This window comes from Cucurbita pepo, chromosome 2 (assembly GCF_057944985.1).
Source record: "Cucurbita pepo subsp. pepo isolate OVF chromosome 2, ASM5794498v1, whole genome shotgun sequence".
In the NCBI taxonomy this organism is placed as follows: domain Eukaryota; kingdom Viridiplantae; phylum Streptophyta; class Magnoliopsida; order Cucurbitales; family Cucurbitaceae; genus Cucurbita; species Cucurbita pepo.
In genome coordinates, this window is record NC_141799.1 from 14,925,835 (window position 1) to 14,947,818 (window position 21,984).

Genomic DNA, 21,984 nt, shown 5'->3' on the forward strand with positions numbered 1-21,984 from the left:
GCTTTCTTCTGGTTTCAAATTTCTGATCCCCTTTCCACCATAATTTCTCCTTCATCTTCGTTCGATAACTGTTTATAACATGAACATCCAAATATAGAATTTTGTACTTGACTTTGTCTATTTCTAACATGAACAAAAAGAACAATACCTCATTTTTTGTGACCTTAAAAGACTAATTACACCATCACTTATTATGATTGCCTACTTGTAGTCATTTTGGTGGTAATTACACGATCACTTAACGTATGATTATCACAATGTCACGATTACTTGCGATTGTGACATTACTTTTGGTGTCCCTGGTGACTAATTACATGATTATTTGGTGTATAATTACCGTAATGTTATGGCCGATAACCAACTTCTAGTTATATCGATGGCAAATTACAAGATTACTTAGCGTGTAATGATCACAATGTCAAATGGTAATACTTTAATTAAACAAACCCAAACCCAAACGCTTTTACGTGCCAAACCAAATTCTCGAGTGTATGTCCAAATGTCTACTAATTTATAATCATAATAGGACTTTTTACTTATGTGATTGACATTTAAAAGTTTAAAGACCTTAGATTTTTCTCCGAACACCCTATGCTCGAGTTGGTTGGTAAAAAAGAAAAAAGATTAAAAAACATGGTAAATTTAAAGGCTAATAAAAAGGGGGAAGAATCATATGCAAAAATCATTCAATGGCCATTCCCCATCATACAAAGCTAGAAGAACATATATTTACAAAATCTATCATCCACCACATTCAGAATAAACGTCCCTGCCATGAAAAAAATTGAAACACAGCAGTTCTCCACTAAAACCTATAAGTTTGAAAAGAGATGAACACCCCCCTTTCCTTTTCCCACCAATCACCATTACTAAGTCCCGATCACGCAACCATATTTTCTTAAAACTGATCTACAATCCTCGCCAAACCGAAAAAGGAGGGGAGTGATGGAGGGGGATTCTACGAACTCGTGAGATTCCTAGTTACCTTGCTTTGAAGGCTTTCATCGTCCCTCGTGGAGATCTTCGGAGAAAATTGCTGTCCGAGATACATTGTCATTGTCAAAAGCGCTTAAACCAGAATAAGGACCAGAAGAGAACATCGATGAGGATCCATCGGACTCGAATGTTGTGGAGAATTGTTTGACATTGGTTTGGTTGTTGGAGGATGGTACCATGGCGTCTTGGTATTCTGTAGTCCGCTGGACCATTTTAAGAGACTGTACAACTTCGCCCATAGTTGGGCGTTGGCCAGCCTCTGAAGCGACACAGGCTGCAGCAATGGTACACACCCGCACGAAATCTTCCATCGGATACTTTCCTCCGAGTCGTGGATCAGCAAGTTCTTCCAACCGATCCTTATCTCTCAAAATCGGCCTAGCCTGTAAGGAATAAACCCTACTAATCTTAGCTTCAACCAATATACAAATGGTAAATGTATACACTTTGCAAAGATTAAACCAGAAAGACACAGCAGCAAGCACATTTAATGATGAGAAGAATGGGAATTGCTTCACAAAAACGCACCCATGTGACAAGGTTCTCCTGCCCTGATGTTTGTGACATATCGACAGGTTTTCTTCCGGTGAGCAACTCAAGAAGAACAACTCCATAGCTATAAACATCACTTTTAACGAGTAAATGACCAGTCATTGCATATTCGGGGGCGACATACCTGCAAGAGAACTCCATTCAATGAAGATCCCAAAATTCAATATACAACAACTAACTATTACTAGGCGGGGAATGAGACAAACCCAAATGTACCCATCACACGAGTAGAAAGGTAATTAGCTCTGCCTTCCGGAGCTTGTTTAGCAAGACCAAAGTCAGCAACTTTGGCATGGAAGTTGTTCTCAAGCAGTATATTTGATGCCTTAAAGTCTCTGTGGATAACACACGGTTGCGAGTCTTCATGAAGGTAAGCAAGTCCTCGAGCTGCATCAAGCGCGATCTTCATTCTGGTGTCCCAATCCAAAGGACAATTAACACCTAGAGGCCCTAGCAAAAATATACTTGTCAATACATCATCGTAAAAATCTTTTAAACCCAACTTAAGTTTCCATCATTTAAAGGTTCTCCAAATCTCCAAATCATAGTCCGCTTAGTAGAAAGAGAGAATGGATACCATGGAGCCAGGCCTCCAAGCTTCCATTTGGAACAAGTTCATAGCATAGCAGGTTTTGTGAAGAATCACGATTACTGTAGTAGCCAACAAGTTTAACAAGATTTCGGTGATGCAACCGACTAAGCATCTCGACCTCAACCAAAAACTCCTTATCACCTTGTTGCCCTCCACTTGTAAGCCTCTTGATTGCAACAGCTGTGCCGTCACTTAAGACACCCTTAAAAACCCTGCCAAAACCACCCTCCCCCAATATGCTTTCTGCTTGGAAGTTATTAGTTGCTTCTTTAAGCTCCTCGTAAGTTAGAAACCTCATACTTGATGGATGAGGGAAAGATCCTACCCCAAGCACTTTGTCTTCAACCCTTGGTTTTTCTGAGATGTGAGAAGAATGGATGAACATGCAGTTGACATAGTAGTAAACAAAGAAATTATGCAAAAAAAAAAAAAAAAAAAAAAAAAAAAACCATGTAATTTAATCTCTTCTTTGGCAATTCCTTTTATCTTATAGCCATAAAATCCAATGGATACTAAGGTTTCGTTATTATGTTCCCTTCTTCATCCCAACACTAGGTTCAAGGTGTCGATAGCGACGGATACTTTCATAAACTGTGTAAACCAGACACAGGAACAAACTAAGGACGTAGGCTAAAATTTTATATACGTACCAGCTACTAAAGGAGGTGCTTCAGTCTTCCCACGACGAGATGTGCATAGACAAATTATCAACACAAATAGAATGGCAATGAAAAAAAAGCCAGCACCGATCCCAAGAATAAGGGTCAGATTCGAATGGTGTCCTTTACTAGGAGGACTCAGTGATGTTGAGGCTGGAAAATGATATACAGGAGCTGCTACAGGTGATGCCGAAGCTGTAGGAGCTGTAGATCCAATGAAAATATTGTAACAACACCATAACTTGAAAGCAACCACAATTAACACATCCGATACAGGCTTAACAGAACAAAACAGCAAAAACATTTATATCCTCAAAAGCAACAGTATTTCCAGCAGTGGGTAACCTAGGTTCCTCAATTATGAAGGAATTACTAATTTATAGTCTTTATTTGCTTCAAATCAAATTCTATACAAGTTGCAAATTACCCAATAAAATGGTCCATAAAACCTAAAGCTGCATAATAATGTAATTTAGAAGTTAGCAGAATCAATCTTAAATTATTGTTTGATATATTGGATGTACCTTGAGAAGGAGGAGGAGGCTTAAACCAGGTGAGATTGAGAAGATTGTAATCACCAACCAGTGTAGGGTCTAGATGAACCTTGTGCATTGTAAGTGAAGAGTTTATCGTCGATGCATCAACCGCAGAAAAGCTGATCCCAGCATGTGGAGTGATGTCCATTGAGATATTTAACCTTGATAAACTAATTACATAAAAGTTTATCAGCTCAATCTGAGAGACTCGTAAACCTAGTTCGGAAGCTAACTCTTCGAGAAAAAGTTTCCAATTAGGAGTCTGTGATACATTCAAGAGGAGGAGATCAATTTTTATGGGATAGACACAGTGGCAGTCATTGCCACTTCCTCGTTTCAGCACCATGTCAGGTTTGCAACAGTCTGCTAGATGATGAATAAAACCAGGAGCAGGCCTCAAATAAGTTTATTTGTCAACAAATAAAATTAACCTAAGTAGCTTACTTTTAATTCATAAGCAAGCAAGAAAGAACATACTTCACTAGAAGGGAATGAAAAAAAGGAAGAAAAAGAATCCAGCATACGATTTACCTGCTGCATTAGGAGAAAGTGGTGGCTGAGGTAATCCAAGGGGAATAGCTCCAGCACTGGACTGTATGGGAGCAATGTTTTCAAGCCTACCATCAGGAGGAGCCGATCCACTCTTCATCAATGGTTTTGAAAAACTTGAACTCGTGGGTGAGTGACCAGAAGTGATAAGAGGCCCATGGTAAGGAGGAGATGCCGGTGCTAGTCCAGCTGCTGACACACTCTGCGGTGACATATTTTTTCCGCGGTGGTGTTGGTGAGGAGGCAATTTGGCAGGAAAAGGCATATCGTGGATAGCAGGTGCAACCAAAGGTGCTGCTGATACATCGGATACGTAGGCATTGGTGACGGGAATCAGAAACCACAATAAAATGAACGGTTTTGGAAATGAGCAAGCAACCTGTTTCGATATACCTGCATTATAACCTCCAAATCAAGGTTTCGTACACTAAAAATATGTATCGATATAAACATCTCTAAGTTTCCTTGTATGTAAGATAGCTTAAGGATTCTAAAGGGACTTGGGAAAGTTGTAAAAGAAGGTGAAGCAGCTAATTGGTGATACTAAAATTTTCTTCAATCCCCCAAAGGTATGTTTCAAGGAGTTCACTAATTCATTACCAGTGGAGTACAGTGAAGAAGGAACGAGTCCCGCTCTTGATTTGCCTTTGATTAAAAAAATTAAATAAAAAGTTCAAGATTTCAAAATTTCATCTCTAATTTAGCCCCTAAATCATCTACAGATTTTAAAAACATATAATTTTCCCCCTCAATGAAAATGTTTACTCCACCCCCAAATTCTAGATAAGCATCCTTTTGCCTCAAGTGCTTGTTTTTCGCCACTTGAATAGAACAGAACAAACGATTACAGCAATTCGCCGTCCTCATACCACATTTCCTCACTCAAAAAATTACAAAAATGGATTTCCAGAGTTGAAAGCAGCTATCAAATTTAAGTAAAGAAGGTGTCGGCAAGCTTAAAATCACAGCACTAGCTCAAGAAAATGCGAAAGCCAGCCTAATAATCAATCAGGAAGAACAACTCAAATTAAGGTCGCAAGAAAAACCACCAAAAGGAAGTAAATAAATTTCACATCACCAATTTCCAAATACTCAACTATAGCATTATCTCATCCAAATCCCACTAACGTTTTCTCATAACCTAACGAGTCACACAAGATTCAAACCACAATCTCATTTCCCCATCTACCAATCTTCAGATTGACAACAATCAAACATCCCAATAAAAAACCACTCAAAAACCCAACTCAAACACCATGAACACCTGTAAACAAGCATATAAAATTCCGAAATGAGCATACCTGCAGCGACGGAAGCCGCAGGCACCGACATCGCCGACGAGTCAGATCTGTGAGATTTGGATCAAAACGCCGAAGAAACCATTACCGAAATGAGCGTAGGCGGCAAGCAATAACAAAGCCGATGCAATAGCGAACTGCAAACCACTCGCTCCAACGAAGAACAATTACCAAAGCGGAGTAGTAACATCACCGAGAAGGGAATCGAAACGAAACCCAAAAAGCAAAAGCTATGAATGAATGAAGTAATGAATGAAAGAGCGAAATTGAAAGGACGAAGAGAAAGTTATGGAAACTTCTTCTTCTTCTTCTTCTTCTTCTTCTTCTTCTTCTTCTTCCCTGACAAAGTGACTGAGACAGTGAGAGTGCAGGGGGAGGTTTTTACGGGATAAATTCCAAGAAATGAGTCAAAGAGGTCCTAAAATTCCAACGTGAAAAGACATTTATGACCCTCCTTATATAACAAATAAGGGTCCTACAATTTAAGCTCCTTACTCTTGTTTTGCTTCATCTTCTCGGTGCAAGAAGACGTCGTCACCCGACTCGATCCGACGATGAGAACACCATCTAATGAGATGTTCGTCGAGTTCACGAACGTAATCGATGTATTGACTCGAGATACAAGAAAAAAAACTCTTCGAAGACCATTCAACACAGAAAGGCACGGTATTACCTCAAACAGGTGTTGGAGGAACCCTCATGTGCATTTGTACAGGGAACCTCGATGTTTTGTACGTGCATGTCTACATCGGTCTTGTCATCTCCATCTTTGTCAGGTTCATCGTCTCCATTTACCGTATTCTCGATTAAAATATGGGAATGTCCATAATGGTAATTTCAATATTTTGGCAATGAATAAAAAATAAAAAATTTACAAGAAAAAAGAAATTTAAATGACAAAAGAAAGAAAAACCTCATTTAATATATTTAATGGGCCATCACTGAAACCTCTTTGGAACATGTGGGCCTACGGCCCAACCCAATGGTCACCTTGAACGATTCGGGTCGTTTTGTTCCGGGTTTGACCGACCCAAAGTTCGACCCAAGATCACAGTTTCTCCCAAAAGATGTCTCGGTCGTCGTCGATTCTCTCTTCACTCAGCCAAGGGAACGAACAAACCCTTTTCTCTCCGTCGAGTTGCCGTTCCGATTCCCTAAACCCTAGCTTCAGCTAATTTATTCATCAGATTGAGGGTTGTCAAACGCTTCGATTTCTCATGCCGATTTAGGGTTTTGTTCTTTTTGGTGATTAGAATTCAGAATCGTCGACTAAACGATCAGAATGTCGAAGAGGAAGTTTGGCTTTGAAGGGTTTGGAATCAATCGACAAACTACTTACAATTTTGAGCGCTCCCAAGCTCCCCAGAGGCTTTATGTCCCTCCCTCGTCGCGTGGCCATGGGCACGACAATTATGAAGATACCGACGTTGATAATATAGAATATGATGATAATGAAGCGGAGGAAGCGAGTGGAAACGGCGACAATGTCGCTGGCGCTGGCGGTGGTGAAGAAGAAGAAATTGACCCTTTAGATGCGTTCATGGAGGGAATTCACGAAGAGATGAGAGCACCCCCGCCCCCCAAACCGAAGGAGAAGGTGGATAAGTATAGGGACGACGAGGAGGATGATCCAATGGAGAGCTTTCTTAAGGCTAAGAAGGACGTGGGACTGACGCTGGCTGCTGATGCGCTTCATGCTGGTTATGATTCGGATGAGGAGGTTTATGCGGCAGCTAAGGCTGTGGATGCAGCGATGGTTGAGTACGACTCTGATGATAATATGCTGATTGTTGAGAAGAAAAAAATTGAATCAATTCCTGCTCTAGAACATAGTTCCATTGATTACGAGCCGTTCAATAAGGATTTCTACGAGGAGAAAGCTTCAATATCAGGTCATTTTTTTGTTTGAAGTTATACTTAAGTTTTATTTATGAAGTTGGTTATATTTCAGTATTGCTTTTTCCTTGGCTGATCTGACTGCCTTTGATCATTTTGTGCATCATGGTAATTAATTTATCTTCTTAACTTCTTTAAATCATTGCTGGTTAAATCGAAGCCAAAGTGGACCGAACTGTATGATGTATGGGACTGGTGACCACGATTTTTTTTCCTCTCATGGAAAGAGTTAAAGATTTGCTAAGATATGCAACCTTCATTGCACCACTTTTGATTTTTGGCCTTTCCAATTTAGTTACAGCAATAAATGGGCTTCCCAATTAAACGAGTTCCATTTTCTAATGAAATTTGTGGATTTTTGTGTTTATCTTGTTGCTTACCCTTTTTATTGTTGTTGTTTTATACGTCCGATTACATCTTCACTTAATTCTTTTTTCTTGCCTTCCCCTGCTTGCGGTCTCCTAGAATAAAGATACTGAGTTTTTGGAGAATCTAAATGATTAATTCAGGTTCTAAATTTTTTGAGTATTTCCTTTGCTGCTTCATCTATAGGAATGAGTGAGGAGGAAGTTTCTGAGTACCGGAAGAATTTGGCTATTCGTGTGTCGGGTTTTGACGTTCCTAGGCCAATTAAAACATTTGAAGACTCTGGATTTTCCCCTCAACTTATGAATGCTATAAAAAAGCAAGGGTACGAGAAACCTACTTCTATACAGTGCCAAGCTATGCCGATTGTGCTTTCCGGGAGAGATATCATTGGAATAGCAAAAACGGGTTCCGGTAAGACTGCTGCTTTTGTTCTTCCAATGATTGTTCATATTATGGATCAACCTGAACTTGAAAAAGAAGAGGGTCCTATTGGAGTTATATGTGCCCCCACCAGAGAACTCGCTCACCAAATATACCTTGAGTGTAAAAAATTTTCAAAAGTACACGGGCTACGTGTCTCTGCAGTATATGGTGGGATGTCTAAATTTGATCAGATAAAAGAACTCAAAGCTGGATGCGAGATAGTTGTTGCCACTCCCGGCAGACTGATAGATATGATAAAAATGAAAGCCTTGACAATGTCAAAAGCCACATACTTGGTACTTGATGAAGCCGATAGAATGTTTGACCTTGGATTTGAACCCCAAATTCGCTCCATTGTTGGTCAGATTCGGCCAGACCGTCAAACCTTACTCTTTTCTGCAACAATGCCTCGTAAGGTTGAAAAGTTAGCTCGAGAAATTCTCACCGATCCTGTACGAGTTACGGTTGGAGAGGTTGGGATGGCTAATGAAGATATCACACAGGTTGTTCATGTACTTCCTTCTGATCTGGAGAAGTTGCCTTGGCTTCTTGAGAAGTTACCTGAAATGATTGATGATGGGGATGTATTGGTGTTTGCTTCTAAAAAAGCCACAGTGGATGAGATCGAATCTCAACTCCTACAGAAAGGTTTTAAGGTTGCAGCTCTTCATGGTGACAAAGATCAGGCATCACGAATGGAAACTCTGCAAAAGTTTAAATCTGGTGTTTATCATGCTCTTATTGCAACTGATGTTGCTGCCCGTGGGCTTGACATTAAGTCAATCAAGTCCGTTGTCAACTTTGATATTGCAAAGGACATGGATATGCATGTTCATCGTATTGGTAGAACAGGTCGTGCTGGTGACAGAGATGGGAAAGCACACACCCTTATAACTCAGAAAGAGGCTCGCTTTGCTGGTGAATTAGTCAATAGTTTGATTGCTGCTGGCCAGAATGTTTCAATGGAACTGATGGATCTGGCCATGAAGGTAATTTTTCATTATATGCATGTTATTCGGTTCACAGTAAGCTAAGGACCTATGGAACTATGCTTATACCTTTTTTCCTCGCCCATTTTGTTCGTTTGAAATCAGTTTTTCTTCTAATTTTTTTCCACGTAAATTATGTGACTCACATCTCACCTTTATAGTGGCTGCAGAAACGTTTAGAAGATACTCCTACTTGTTGCTATTGAGAATTAATGTTCTTAAAAAACTGACCTTCTTTGGGAAATGAATAGCGTCAATCTTTGTGGCTATGGATTTCGATGTGCATCACTGATGATATTGATTGATGGGAAATTGTTTTCTCCCAAATTGATGGTTTTGTGGCAGGCTAGTGTGCGCGATTTTGTGGGGTCTTTAGAGTTAGAGAAATAATGAAATCTTTAGGGGGTGGGATAGGTCGACTAGCGATCTTTTGTCCATTGTTAAATCCTATATTTCTTTGTGCTTTTGTGAGAAGGCTTTTTGGTAATTACCTTCTTGGTGTCATTTTACTTTATTGGAGCCCTTTTTAGAGTTTGACTTCCTAGGTCTTGATTTATTCTTTGTAATATTCTGTTATTTTTTATTGCTAGCAATTGGGGTTCCCTCATGTAAGTTTTTGGGCGCTTTCTATGATCTTGGGCATGTGTTTGTCTATATTCTTAATAGCCTTGCTTATCATTGTTCTTTCATTAAGCTTTCCCCCTCTTCTTTTTTTCCCTGCTTATGAGGCGTAGTTGTTTGAGAAAGTTGCTAGTTGATTTTTTGCTGAACCATTTGCCTCTGAAATCATTATAGGATGGGCGATTCAGGTCGAAGCGTGATGCGAGGAAAAAAGGAGGTATTATTCAACATCTGGCTATATTTTTATCTTTCGAGCTGTGAATTTAAACTTTGTGATAAAACTTACCATTTATGTATTTATATGATACATCGTTGTCTTCGTAGGCGGCGGCGGTGGCGGTGGCGGTGGCGGGAAGAAGGGTAAAGGGAGAGGTGGCAGCAATGGCCGAGGCGTGCGTGGAGTGGATTTCGGTCTAGGAATCGGTTATAACCCAGAAAGCAGTGGTAGTAATCCTTCAACAAACAATGTTCAAAGTCGATCTGCAGCTGTAAATTCTCTGAGGACAGGAATGATGGCACAATTTAAGAGCAGTTTCGTCGCTGCTTCATCAGCTCCTCCAAGTCAGGGTTCAAATAGCGGCTATAGTATGCCAGCAAACAAACGACCAACATTAGCTGGTTTTGTATCAGGTGGCTCGATCGGTGGGGGTGCGAACCGCCCTCCACCTCCTCCGCCAAGAACAAACTCATATGTTCCAAATGCCGGAGAATTCTCAAGCCAAAAGAACTCAGAAAGGTTGTTAAATCTTTCCTCCCTTGTGTTTGTTGGAACCTTTAGTACTACGAATACTTTTATGAGTATCCTAATTTGGTGCCTCATATGATCTGATTGCAGTTCTGGCGACAGGTCCAAGGAAAGGAGAAGACCCTCTGGTTGGGACAGATGACTACTAGAATTGGAAGAAAGATAAAAACTCAGTAGTGTTGAGAGAAAACTGTATCAGGTTTCATACACTCTCTCTTTCTCTCTTTGTTTTGTTTAAATTTGTTTTCACCAATGTATGATTTTAGCTCTTATGAGATTGTAGAAGTTGTCTGATATAAAATCATTACCTCTCTCATTTTCCCTCTTAATATTAATCTTTGCCTCTCTACTTCAAAGATCAATCGCCATTGGGGACTTATTATTATAGACTATATAATATCGGTTGTATGGTCATTCCATTGAATTTCAATGGAACTTCTGCCAATCCCATCAAGAAAGACTTTAGAACTTGCACCTTTTTCCCTGTTCCCAAAATTAAGACAATCCATCTTTATATCACAATTATCTTAACATGGGAATGAGTAAGTGACCAGATGAGTGTGAGTTTTGTAAATTTTCCTGATTTAGTTGGGTTTCCTTTGTACGAACTTTTATATATATATATATATGTATATATATATAGACACACACACAAGTGATTAGATGTGGAGGATGAATGAACTGAGTTTGATCTGCAGATCGGTGTTTTTATGGATTGCCATTCAAGTGTTGCTCCCATCGGCCTTCTTATGTCAGGATATAGATCCAATAAGGTGGTCTACGAGCTACTGCTCAATCAATTAGTTATGAAATACCGTTAACTCTGTGTATTCTCAATATCTCTATGTGTGATTCGTTGAGACGTAAACTTCTCTCTTTTTTTTTTTTTTTTTTTTTTTTTTTTTTTTTGAGAAAAGGGGGGACCAATCGGTTAACAGCCGACTGCTCTACCACTGAGCTATTGAGGAACAACGGTAAATTAGTTTTCATAGAATTCAATTCCCGTTCTCAACCAATGACCAATTTGATGAGCTTGATTGAAACCATAGAATCCAAATACTAAATTTCGGAAGGCCTATAACTCCAATACTGGAGTATTTAAGTGTGAAACAAGACTTTAGAACGATATAAAATGCATGAATGACAAAAGACTTAACATGGAGATGAGATCCTACAAATAGGTTACTCACGAGTATTTTTATACTCATTCATGTTACTCTTATTTTTCTAATGAAACTCGAGATATGCAGCCAAGAAGAGTGTTTGGACGAACTGTGAAGCTCGCTATAGGAGCTGCAATAGATTCGTCTTATGGTTTTTTTTAATGATTATTACGCCTCTTTAATAAACTTTTATTGGATTATGTTTAAGGTTATTTGATGAAATTGATTGAAATTATTGAATCGTTTTTAATTTAATGTCAATAGTAATAATATCTAGAACATAAATGTCAAAGTACTTGACATATTGTTAACGAAGATGTTGAGAGGACATCACACGTTAACTATTACAAAACTAGAGAAAGTTTTGAAGTCTAACATCATCCTAGTTCGACAATTAAGGAAGCTTTGAGGAAGCTTTCAAGTCAAACATGTAAAGTTCTAAAATAGAGGAAGCTTCGATGTCCAACCTTCCTGATCAACGAAAGAAATACTTGTAAAGCGTCTAATCTCATCTATACTAAGTGTTTTAAGCCAAGGCACACGCTTCGAAGTGTCTGCTCCTGGTCCAATACAACGTGTCTCTACATATGTCAAACTCGCCCTACAAGATTCACATCACATAACAATTTAGAGTTAATGTCTCGTCTCACTGCCGAGAAGCGAAGAACGGGAAGAAAAAAAATGCTTACTCATGGCCAACTTGTTCCCAAGGATCCCAACCAGCAGGGTTAATACAAGCTGATAGGAAAGATGAATAGTAAATAACTGTGGAGAAAGGTCTGTAAGCCCTCCCAAGATAAACAGTCCCACTTCCAATCACTGAGCATCCAATGAATACAAACCCATTGGTTTGACTTGAATCTTCCTTCCCTTGAGCTGTTATGTAACCATGTCCTATCACTGGAGCATATCGGTCCACTGGTATATTTATCTCACAGCTCTGCAGTAAACAACACGACCACAACAATCACAACTCCAAACCAATTCAATGTCTAACTTAAGGTGTAAGTATGCATGTAAGCTAACTCGAACACTTGCGTAAATGAAAAGAAATTCAAACCAATTGAATAATTGTGAGATCCCCACGTCGGTTGGGGAGGGGAATGAAACATTCCTTATAAGGGTGTGGAAACCTCTCTCCAGCGGATGTGTTTTAAAACCATGAGGTTGCGATGGTACATAACGAGTCAAAGCGGATAATATTTGCTAGCGGTGGGCTTAGACTATTATAAATGGTATCAAAGCCAAGTTACCAAAAAGTGTGAGGTACTAGTTGGAGTAGAGATAGACTCTTTCTAGATGCATTTTAAAACCGTGAGGCTGACGACGATACGTAATGAGTCAAAACGTACAATATCTACTAGTGGTGAGCTTGAACTGTTACAAATAGTGTCAGAGCCAGACACCGGGCGGTGTGCTAACAAAGACACTGGGCCTCCAAAGAAGATGGATTGTAAGATCCTACATCGATTGGATAAGGGGAACGAAACCTTCCTTATAAAAGTGTTTTTTATTTTAAAACCGTGAGGTTGTCAACGTAATGCATACCGTATAAAATGCGTAAAACATAGTTTAAAGTTAACCTCGTATATAGATTGACCAGCACCAGATATGACATCGATTACACCTTCGATGTAGCATTCGGTGTAGCGATGGCGACCATTTCCATCCCACAAGGTATCTTGCAGACCAACAAACCCACACTTATGGAAAATCCCTTTATCTCCTTCTATGAGAGCTGCAACTGCTGGTGCTATATCTTCTTGTCTCTTCACACTTCCGGGCACATTATACGTATTCTGCAAAAGTCATTAAGTTATAACAGTCCAAGTTTACTGCTAACAAATATTATCATTTTTCTTATTCGGACTAAGAAAAGACGTGTTCACTAGGGAGACGTTTCTACACTCTTTTAAGGAATGCACTCTCCAACCGATGTGAGATCTCACAATCCACCTCCCTAGGGTCCAGCGTCCTCGCTGGCACACCGTCTGATGTCTAGCTCTAATACCATTTGTAACAGCTCAAGCTCATCGCTAACAAATATTGCAACATGAAAAAAATAATATCAATACTACCTTGAATGTGATGCCTTTTACTACAAGATTTTCTGCAATAGAAGTGAAGGTGGCACTTGTAGCTGTGGTTGCATGGTCATTCCATCGAATTTCCGTGGAACTTCTACCAGCTCCCTCGAGAAAGATGCACGATTTTTCTTCCGAAATATGCACCTTTTCCCTATTATATCACGATGATCTTCTCAAATTGTTCTATCTATAACTTCAATCTATGGCTCGTATCAATAATTTGGTAATATCATAAAAAAATGAATGAGTAATTAGCCACACAACACGAACGAAAAATGATAAATGAACGAAACGATATCTTACGAGTATATCCCACTAGAAATTTGAATTCTAATCCATCGGCTATTTTGTGAAGGGATCGAATCAATCGCACTTTGGATTGTTCTGAAATTTCCCGAACCTGATTTGTCAACGACAATAGTATATGCAACTCTATTAGGATCATTAGGATTCAACTCACAATCTAATGCTTTTGAAACATTGAGACAAAGTAACAACAACAACGTTGTTATTAACAAAATTTGTTCCATATTTCTTGGAACATACAAATCATAAGATATGATTAAGAGATGATGAAATATACGTAAAGTGATATGAAATCCAAGTTATATATCAAATTAAATTTGTTGGCATGAAATGCATAAATTCTAATATGGTAACTTATATAAATGACACCTTAAATACTATATATATATATATATATATATATATATATATATATATATATATATATATAATGGAATCGTAACTCGTTACATAAACATAATATAATTGTTGTCTTTTATCAAAGTATATTTGATCGTGACGAGAGTTTGCTGTTTTGTCAAGTAAACACACATTAAAGTTTACGTTGTAACCCGTCTCTATAACCTATATGGTGGACTCTGACCCAACTTTCAAAAACCTTATACCAACTAGGGTTTGTTACCAAATGCATTGTAATGCTCGAGTCGTGCAAATATGTAAGTATTTGTTTAATTTTTGAACTTAAAAGATTTTATCGAGGGCCTTAAAGGTTGAAATTCAAGGAAGTGTAGAAGGAAAGAATGTTTGGGATAGAGCTAGGGACTCGAGAAAAGATAAATTGAAAATAGCGAAAAAACTGAAAAATACCAATGAAAGTCAACCGAGGGGATTTTGCCCCTCTTACTAACTCGAGAAGACCCTGGGCGGACCTGAATTAGGCTTCTCCAGAGAATTTTTAGAGTTTTTGGTGACTTTTATGCTGAGCAATTGAACTTGGGAAGGCACGTGATAGTCATGTAAGTAATCACAAAGATGATGAGAAATTTGTGATCTGTGCTCTGGGTGTTTGATGGATGTTATCGCCCGTTGAGCATGTGTGACTGTATGCATGATTTAATGTACATTAACTCTAGGTGATTAGTGTGATCTCGCCGTAGAGTGCAAATAGTCAGTTTGGCTAGACTATGATCTAGGATGCAATGCTGCCAGTTGTTCGTTCGAGCACCTTAAAAACGTAAGCGACGATCAACAGGTTCAGTCCTTAGTTCTCTCGATCTAGCTAGGTTCAAGGAGTCTGAACAGAGAAGCCTAGAGATCATGTTAATCCAATTCAGAGCTGTCAAACCACCCTAGGGACCTAGGAGACCACCACGACAACCTAGGAAGACAAAGGTAGCCTCTTAAGCCAATAGTAGTTGATACGGTATTTGTGGAGTGTCCATTTCGATGAGTACCATCGAGCTAGGAATGAGGGCGGTTAGATTTGTGTGACCTGATAGTTTTGTTGGATTACTCGAGATTCATCCTATGAAGAGGCACGGATGCAGATAGTCATTGGAGCTAACGCACACAACCCCTCACACCCCAACTTTACAAAAGAAATAGTGTCTTGAGGTGGTCTGAAGTGTTACAGGAGACGAAGTAAATATCATACAAATTATAGAACTATGTAGCTACTCGATTTATTCATTTGATTCGTACCACAAAACAGATCATGCAGATGCATAAATGTCCTAACACTTAACATATTAACCGTGAAAATGTTAAGTACACTTCACACATCACTTATTACAACACGACGATCAAAGTCATTTTAGTTCTAAAACTGAGGAAGCTTCCTAGTCCAACCATCTTGATCAATAAAAGAAATATCGATGAAACGTCTAAGATCATATTTATTAAGATTCTTAATCCAAGGCACACGCTTCGAAATGTCTGCTCCTGGTCCAGTGCAACCTGATTCCACATACGTAAAATCCATCCTACAAGATCATATAACAAAATAATTTAGATGCATTAGGTACTTGTTCGAGCATGTCGATCCATCTAACATTAGATACTCGTTCGAGTAAATTTATAAGGAGAAGCGGAGACATACTCGTGGCCAACTTGTGTCCAAGGATGCCAACCAACAGGGTTAACACAAGATGATAGGAATGATTTATGATAAATAACTGTGGAGAAACGTCTATAAGCCCTCCCAAGATAAACAGTTCCACTTCCAATCACTGAGCATTCAATGAATACAAACCCATTGGTATGGCTTGAAGCTTCCTTTCCTTGAGCTGTTATGTAACCATGTCCTAATATTGGAGCATATACGTTGATTGGTATATTTATCACACACTTCTGCAGTAAATAACACATAAACAAAACTAAATCAAAACTCCGAACCAATTCAATCTTTAAACGTGGGTATACCCGATTCGAATCATATCGTATCGTCGCTAGTGGATACCTTTCGAGGTTCCTCTTAAGGTTTTAAAATGCGTCTGCTAAGAGAGTTTTTTCATACCCTGTTTCGTTCCCCTCTTCAACTAATGTGGGATCTCACTGTCCACCATGATTGAAAGTCTAGCGTCCTCACTAGCACACTGTTCGGTGATTGGCTCTGACATCATTTGTAATAGCCAAAGCCCACCGCTAGCAGATACTGTCCGTTTTGGCTCGTTACGTATCGCCGTCAGCCTCACGATTTTAAAACGTGTCTGTTAGGGATAAGTTTCTATACCCTTATAAGGAATGTTTCGTTCCCCTCTACAACCAATGTGAGATCTCACAATCCACCCCTTTTAGAGGTCCGGCGTCCTCGCTGGCACATGGTCCGATGACTGACTTTGATACCATTTGTAAGAGCTAAAACCCATTGCTAACAGATGTTGTCCACTTTGACCCGTTACATATCGTCGTCAGACTCATGGTTTTAAAACATGTTTGCTAGTGGAGGTTTCCACACCTTTATAAAAAATGTTTCGTTCTCCTCTCCAACTAATGTGGGATATGACAATCCACCGCTTAGGGGCCAACATCCTCACAAGCACACCATCCAGTGACTAGGTGGTAACAGCCAAACATCACCACTAACAGATATTGTCCGCTTTGGTTCGTTACGTATCGTTGTCAGTCTCATGGTTTTAACACATATCTGCTAGTGGAGATTTCCACACCTTTACAAGGAATGTTTCGTTCTCCTCTCCAACCCATGTGGGATCTGACAATCCACCCCTTAGAGGCCAACATCCTCACTAGCACACCATCCGATGACTAGGTCTGATACCATTTGTAACAGTCAAAGCCCACCACAAACAGATATTGTTTACTTTGGCCCGTTATGTATCACCTTAGCCTCACAGTCTTAAAATCCGTCGGTTAGGGAGAGATTTTCACACTCTTATCAAGAATGTTTAGTTCCCATATATATATATATAGCTAAAACAATATAAAATCTAACCTCGTATATAGATTGACCAGTACCAGATATGACATCGATTACACCTTCGATGTAGCATTCGGTGTACCGATGACGACCAGGTCCGTCCCACAAAGTATCTTGCAGACCATAAAAGCCACACTGATGGAAGACTGCTTTATCTCCGTCTACAAAAGCTGCAAGTGCTGGTTTTATATCATTACGTGACGTCACACTTCCCGGCGCATTATAAGTATTCTGTCAATTTCATTTACGCTCCATGTTCAAGATTCAAAATTTAAATTCAATACTTGAATTAATTCTCGTCAGAACTCGTACCTTAAACGAGATGCCTCGTACCATGAGATTTACTGCAGAAAAAGTGAAGGTGGCACTTGAAGCAGTGGTTTCATGGTCATTCCATTGAATTTCAGTGAGATTTCTATCAACCCCATCTAGAAAGATGCATGGTTTTTCCGGGGGAATTCTCACCTTTTCCCTGTAATTTACGGTATATTGTTACCACTAGTAAATATTGTCCGTTTTAGCCCATTACGTATCACTATCAGTTTCACGATTTTAAAACACGTCTATCAAGAAGAAGTTTCCACACCCTTATAAGGAATGTTTTGTTCCCATCTCCGACCGATGTGAAATTTCACACGTTTAAATAAAAAAATTAGACTTTTTAACCACGCAACATAAACAAAGAAAGGTAAATAAATAAAATGATATCTTACCGATATACGCCAGGAGAAATTAGAATTCTAATCCATCGATTATTTTGTGGAGGGATCGAATCAATGGCACTTTGGATTGTTTTGAAATTTCCCGACCCTAACTGATGAACAAAAATAGTACGTGCAACTCTACTCGGATCTTTAAAATTCAACTCACAATCCAATGCGTTTGAAACATTGAGACAAAGTAACAACAACAACGTTGTTATTAACAAAATTTTGTCATTGTAATGTTCCATTTTTCTTGGAACAAACAAATTATAAGACCCTTTACAAAAAAAAAAGTTGTGTTTTTTATAACATATATACACACACAATAAACACAAGTGAATCAGAGACCAGATTTTGTTTTTACATGCTTTCCTTTATGAGCATGTGAATTTTGTAATTGTTTTGGGTGAAACATTTTGAATATCATTGAATTATAAATTCGGATAAGGTAACTGACATATGTATGACACCTTAAATATACTAAATCTAATTCAATCACTTAGATATCCTACTTGTCAGTATTAGTTGTAAAGAATGATGATGTTATACCGATCGAACGCCCACGACCGGCCGACAAGGAGTTGGTCGAACAAACGAGGGTCGAGTTTGTGGATGGAGCTGAAAAATGGGAGCTTTTAGCTCGAGTTGGAGCTTGATATAATCACTCGAGAGAAGTTTCTTTGCACATCTATGGAGTTGATTAGAGGAGAAGGAAGCTTGAACGCGAGATTTAAGGAATTGAATTTTCGGTAACAACCACGAGCAATCGTAGACTGAATCGAGGTGGAGAGCACCACAAAGTTCTGGATATCGAACTCTGGTGAACTAGATCATCCTATGAAGTTAAGAGTGATCACTAAGGAATAATAAAGAGCGAATTAGATCATGCTGGAATCTCGAGATAATACTAAAGAGTCAGATGAGCTCCAAGGAGCTAAATGATGAGAACCAGTGAAATGAAAACGGCTCTAATAGGGCTAGATAATAAGAACGTACGAAATGAAAGAGTGAGAACCCTAAGTTAGTTTCCGAAACCTTATGACTTAGACACGTGGTATTTAGGAAAGAGATAGGACTTATGAACGACCTAAGAGGAATTACTGGCATAAGATTTAAGAACAATCTAAGAACTTACACGCTATTTTTCTACTTATTTATATTACTTTTTATTCTTACAGATGAAACCTAAGCTCCACTAAAAACTAAAGCGCACATTCGGAAGTGCTTCAAAAGGTGTCAGCAGGTGTGTGGAGCCGGAGCCTGCCATGTTCGCCCGTTGGACCGAGTGTTCGCCCACTTCAGAGTCTTCGCCTTTAGATAACAAAAAACGGTGTCTGCTCCTTAGGTTGCCAAACTACGACAAGAGTTTTGGCTTTCGGCTGTGTTAGTCGCATAGGGCGACCAGACCAGGCCGAGTCATAAAGGCTTTGATGACTCAAGGTTTATATTAGGAAAAGGAGAGTGAGGGGAAGAGGGGGTTGCCCTCGGCCCGATCATCCTATTCGCTCCAAGAAACAGACATGGTTTTGTAGTCAAAGCAACTTCGTCACTTTCGTGTACTCCGCGGCTATCGGCGGACTGACTCTATTGCCCGGAGTCGAAACAAGTGTGTACATGAATTGTGGATTATAGGAGTCAAGATAGATTCGAATCTTGATTTTGACTCCTTATATCATGCACGGTTCAAATCAATCAAACCCAACTCATAATTTAGCCAACTTTAAGAAATTTAAACTCGATTTAGTACTTCGAAAAAGGATCGTCCAATGCCCAGACAGACAAACAACAACGTTGTTACTAACAAAATCCCTCCTTTTTCCAAATGTTCCATGTTTATGGGAAGAAGATTACAAGATGTCATTCAAAAAATAAATGTCTCCTTGTAATTTCTTTATTTATTGCATTTCCATGGTAAAATTTAATTGATTTTTTTATTAAGAAAAAAAGAAATGGAATAGGAAACTTAAATAAATTTGACAAATTTAAATTCTAAATTTGTCTGAATTGAGGATAGAATATACAATAAACATCGAGTAAACGAGTTCATGTTTTACGTGCTTAGCAGATACTTAGGTTGGATGTATAGTCTTTTCGATTAGGAAGTAATTTTACTACGTAATAGATTTTTAAACTTTTTAATAAAAATTTTAATTTTAAAAATATATAATAAATTATTTAATGAAAAAAAAAGTAGTTTTTATTAAAATTTAAAATATAGTTGAGGTTTATGACCTACCAATAGAAATTAAACACGTTTAGTTGATTTAATTAATAAGATGAGATTAATTAATGGTGCAAATGATAATTAGGATGGAAGGCTTGCATGTGCCTTGGCCGTCATGTCGTATTTGTTTGTTTTGCCAACTATATAATTAAAACGATGGAAGCCCAGTCGTCGTCATTTATATGGCAACGGATCTTCTATATATATATATATTTCTTAACACGTTCTTTACTTTAGAACCACTTGATCATCTAAATATATTGATTCTTTTTAAAAAAAATTATTTATGGCTTAACGGTCCAAACTCATGGTTATGCAGATATTACGTAACGTCGTCAACCTTACGGCTTTTAAAATACGTCTACTAGGGAGAGGTTTTCGCACCCATATAAGAAGTGTTTCGTTCTCCTCTTTAACCAATGTGAGATCTCACAATCCACCTCTCTTGAGGCTTGACGTCCTTGTTGGCACACCACTCTGTATCTGGCTCTGATACCATTTGTAACGACCCAAACCGTCGTTCCCTCTCCAACCAATGTGAAATCCCACAATCCACCTCTCTAAGGGTTTAACGTCCTGTCTCACAGTTTGGCTTTGATACCATTTGTAACAGTGAAAGCCCACCGCTAGAATATATTATCTATTTTGGCCCGTTACGTATGGTCATCAGCCTCACAGTTTTAGAACGCATCTATTAGGGAGAGATTTCCACACTCTTACGAGGAATGTTTTGTTCCCCTCTCCAACAAATGTGGGATCTCACATGTCACTCATGATTCAGACTAATGCAGATCTCATCAAACCATCCAAAAAGACGATCAGGGTCGTATTCTATTCTTTCTATTATGCGCATAAATGAAGTGATTCGCTAACAAAATATGAACGTTAGGTTAAATCTGAAACCGACTATACATATGTTTATGTTGTATTAAGGTAAACCCATTCATCTCCAACCAAATTATCAAATAATATTCAACAATAGATAGACACAAAACATTATTGTTTCCAAACAATCCTTACACAAAAGCATGTAGTTGAAGATCATGATCCAAAATGTCTACTAAATGTTGGCACATTCAAGGACAAGCAACCATCAAACGTCCAAGAGAAATTCAACTCCACCCCTTTACTTAAATCAACAGGTTCCCTTAATGGAAGCAAGGCCTCAATAGCTGAACCACCTAGAGTAGCTATCAATTCCCATAGACATGAATATATTTGTAAGAACACCCATGTTTTGTATGAGCTGGATGGAAGAAAAAACGAAGCAAAACTCCAAGATTGTGATTAAAAATAATGTTCATTGAATTTGGAAAGGCATGGGGGGGAAGAAGGAATCATCCAGCTTGCGTTTGATAACACATGCTTCATTTCTAGGGTTCTAGATTGGGTATAAAACAATCATGTGGCTGCATCACCTCCTAACATGCTCTACCAATTTTATGCAAAAGCTTTAAGCTTTAAGCTTTAAGCTTTAAATCCAATTTTTAGGTTATAAAAACCCCATTTTTGTTGTTTTGAATTAGAGATCGAGCTATGCAAGAAAAGGGGTCGTCGAGATCGAGGTCGAAGAAGAGGGTTTGTTGTAAGAGGATCAAGAGGCTAAGGAAGATGATACCAAAGGGTGAATCTTTGGAGTTGAATGGGCTTTTTAGAGAGACGGCTGATTATATTGTGTGGTTGCAAATGAAGGTGAAGATGATGCAAGCTTTGGTTCATGTGTTGAATGGGTCTATCAATGATTGATATCGATATCGATCCATTTTATCTGTATATATTGATCTAGTTTCTTCTCTTCTTTGTGTTGGGTTCTTCTTGTTTTGAATGTGTTCAAATCAAATGGGAAGATTTTCTTCCACTTATGGTAAATAAACCAATATTTATCGATTATGTCTCAGA

The 21,984-nt window shown here is 38.7% G+C and overlaps 3 protein-coding genes across 5 annotated transcripts; 1 reads left to right on the forward strand and 2 right to left on the reverse strand.

The window, feature by feature from the left end:
- Positions 1-674: 674 nt before the first annotated feature.
- On the reverse strand, positions 675-6,317 carry LOC111787522 (proline-rich receptor-like protein kinase PERK3). Of its 3 annotated transcripts, none has more exons than XM_087121278.1 (8): positions 5,186-6,317; positions 3,867-4,277; positions 3,324-3,698; positions 2,791-3,003; positions 2,126-2,497; positions 1,755-1,998; positions 1,525-1,672; positions 675-1,379 (listed from the first exon to the last, which is right to left on the reverse strand). In XM_087121278.1, the coding sequence occupies exons 1-8, from the start codon at positions 5,214-5,216 to the stop codon at positions 1,002-1,004; spliced, it is 2,172 nt and encodes a 723-aa protein (XP_086977404.1). In that variant the 5' UTR covers positions 5,217-6,317; the 3' UTR covers positions 675-1,001. The 3 variants fall into 3 exon arrangements, with proteins under 3 accessions (XP_086977404.1, XP_086977405.1, XP_086977403.1); XM_087121279.1 differs by having other exon boundaries at positions 1,755-1,989; positions 3,324-3,701; XM_087121277.1 differs by having other exon boundaries at positions 3,324-3,701.
- Positions 6,318-6,325: 8 nt separating this feature from the next.
- Positions 6,326-10,554, forward strand: LOC111787521 (P-loop containing nucleoside triphosphate hydrolases superfamily protein). Its single transcript, XM_023667505.2, has 5 exons — positions 6,326-7,074; positions 7,631-8,859; positions 9,655-9,697; positions 9,805-10,216; positions 10,316-10,554. The coding sequence occupies exons 1-5, from the start codon at positions 6,465-6,467 to the stop codon at positions 10,365-10,367; spliced, it is 2,346 nt and encodes a 781-aa protein (XP_023523273.2). The 5' UTR covers positions 6,326-6,464; the 3' UTR covers positions 10,368-10,554.
- Positions 10,555-12,073: 1,519 nt separating this feature from the next.
- Positions 12,074-17,493, reverse strand: LOC111788498 (putative pectinesterase 52). The gene is made up of 7 exons (XM_023668835.2): positions 17,470-17,493; positions 17,173-17,388; positions 15,820-16,070; positions 15,548-15,703; positions 13,467-13,626; positions 12,972-13,187; positions 12,074-12,328 (listed from the first exon to the last, which is right to left on the reverse strand). Exons 1-7 carry the CDS (start codon positions 17,491-17,493, stop codon positions 12,074-12,076), a joined length of 1,278 nt encoding a protein of 425 aa, XP_023524603.2.
- Between the last annotated feature and the right edge of the window lie 4,491 nt (positions 17,494-21,984).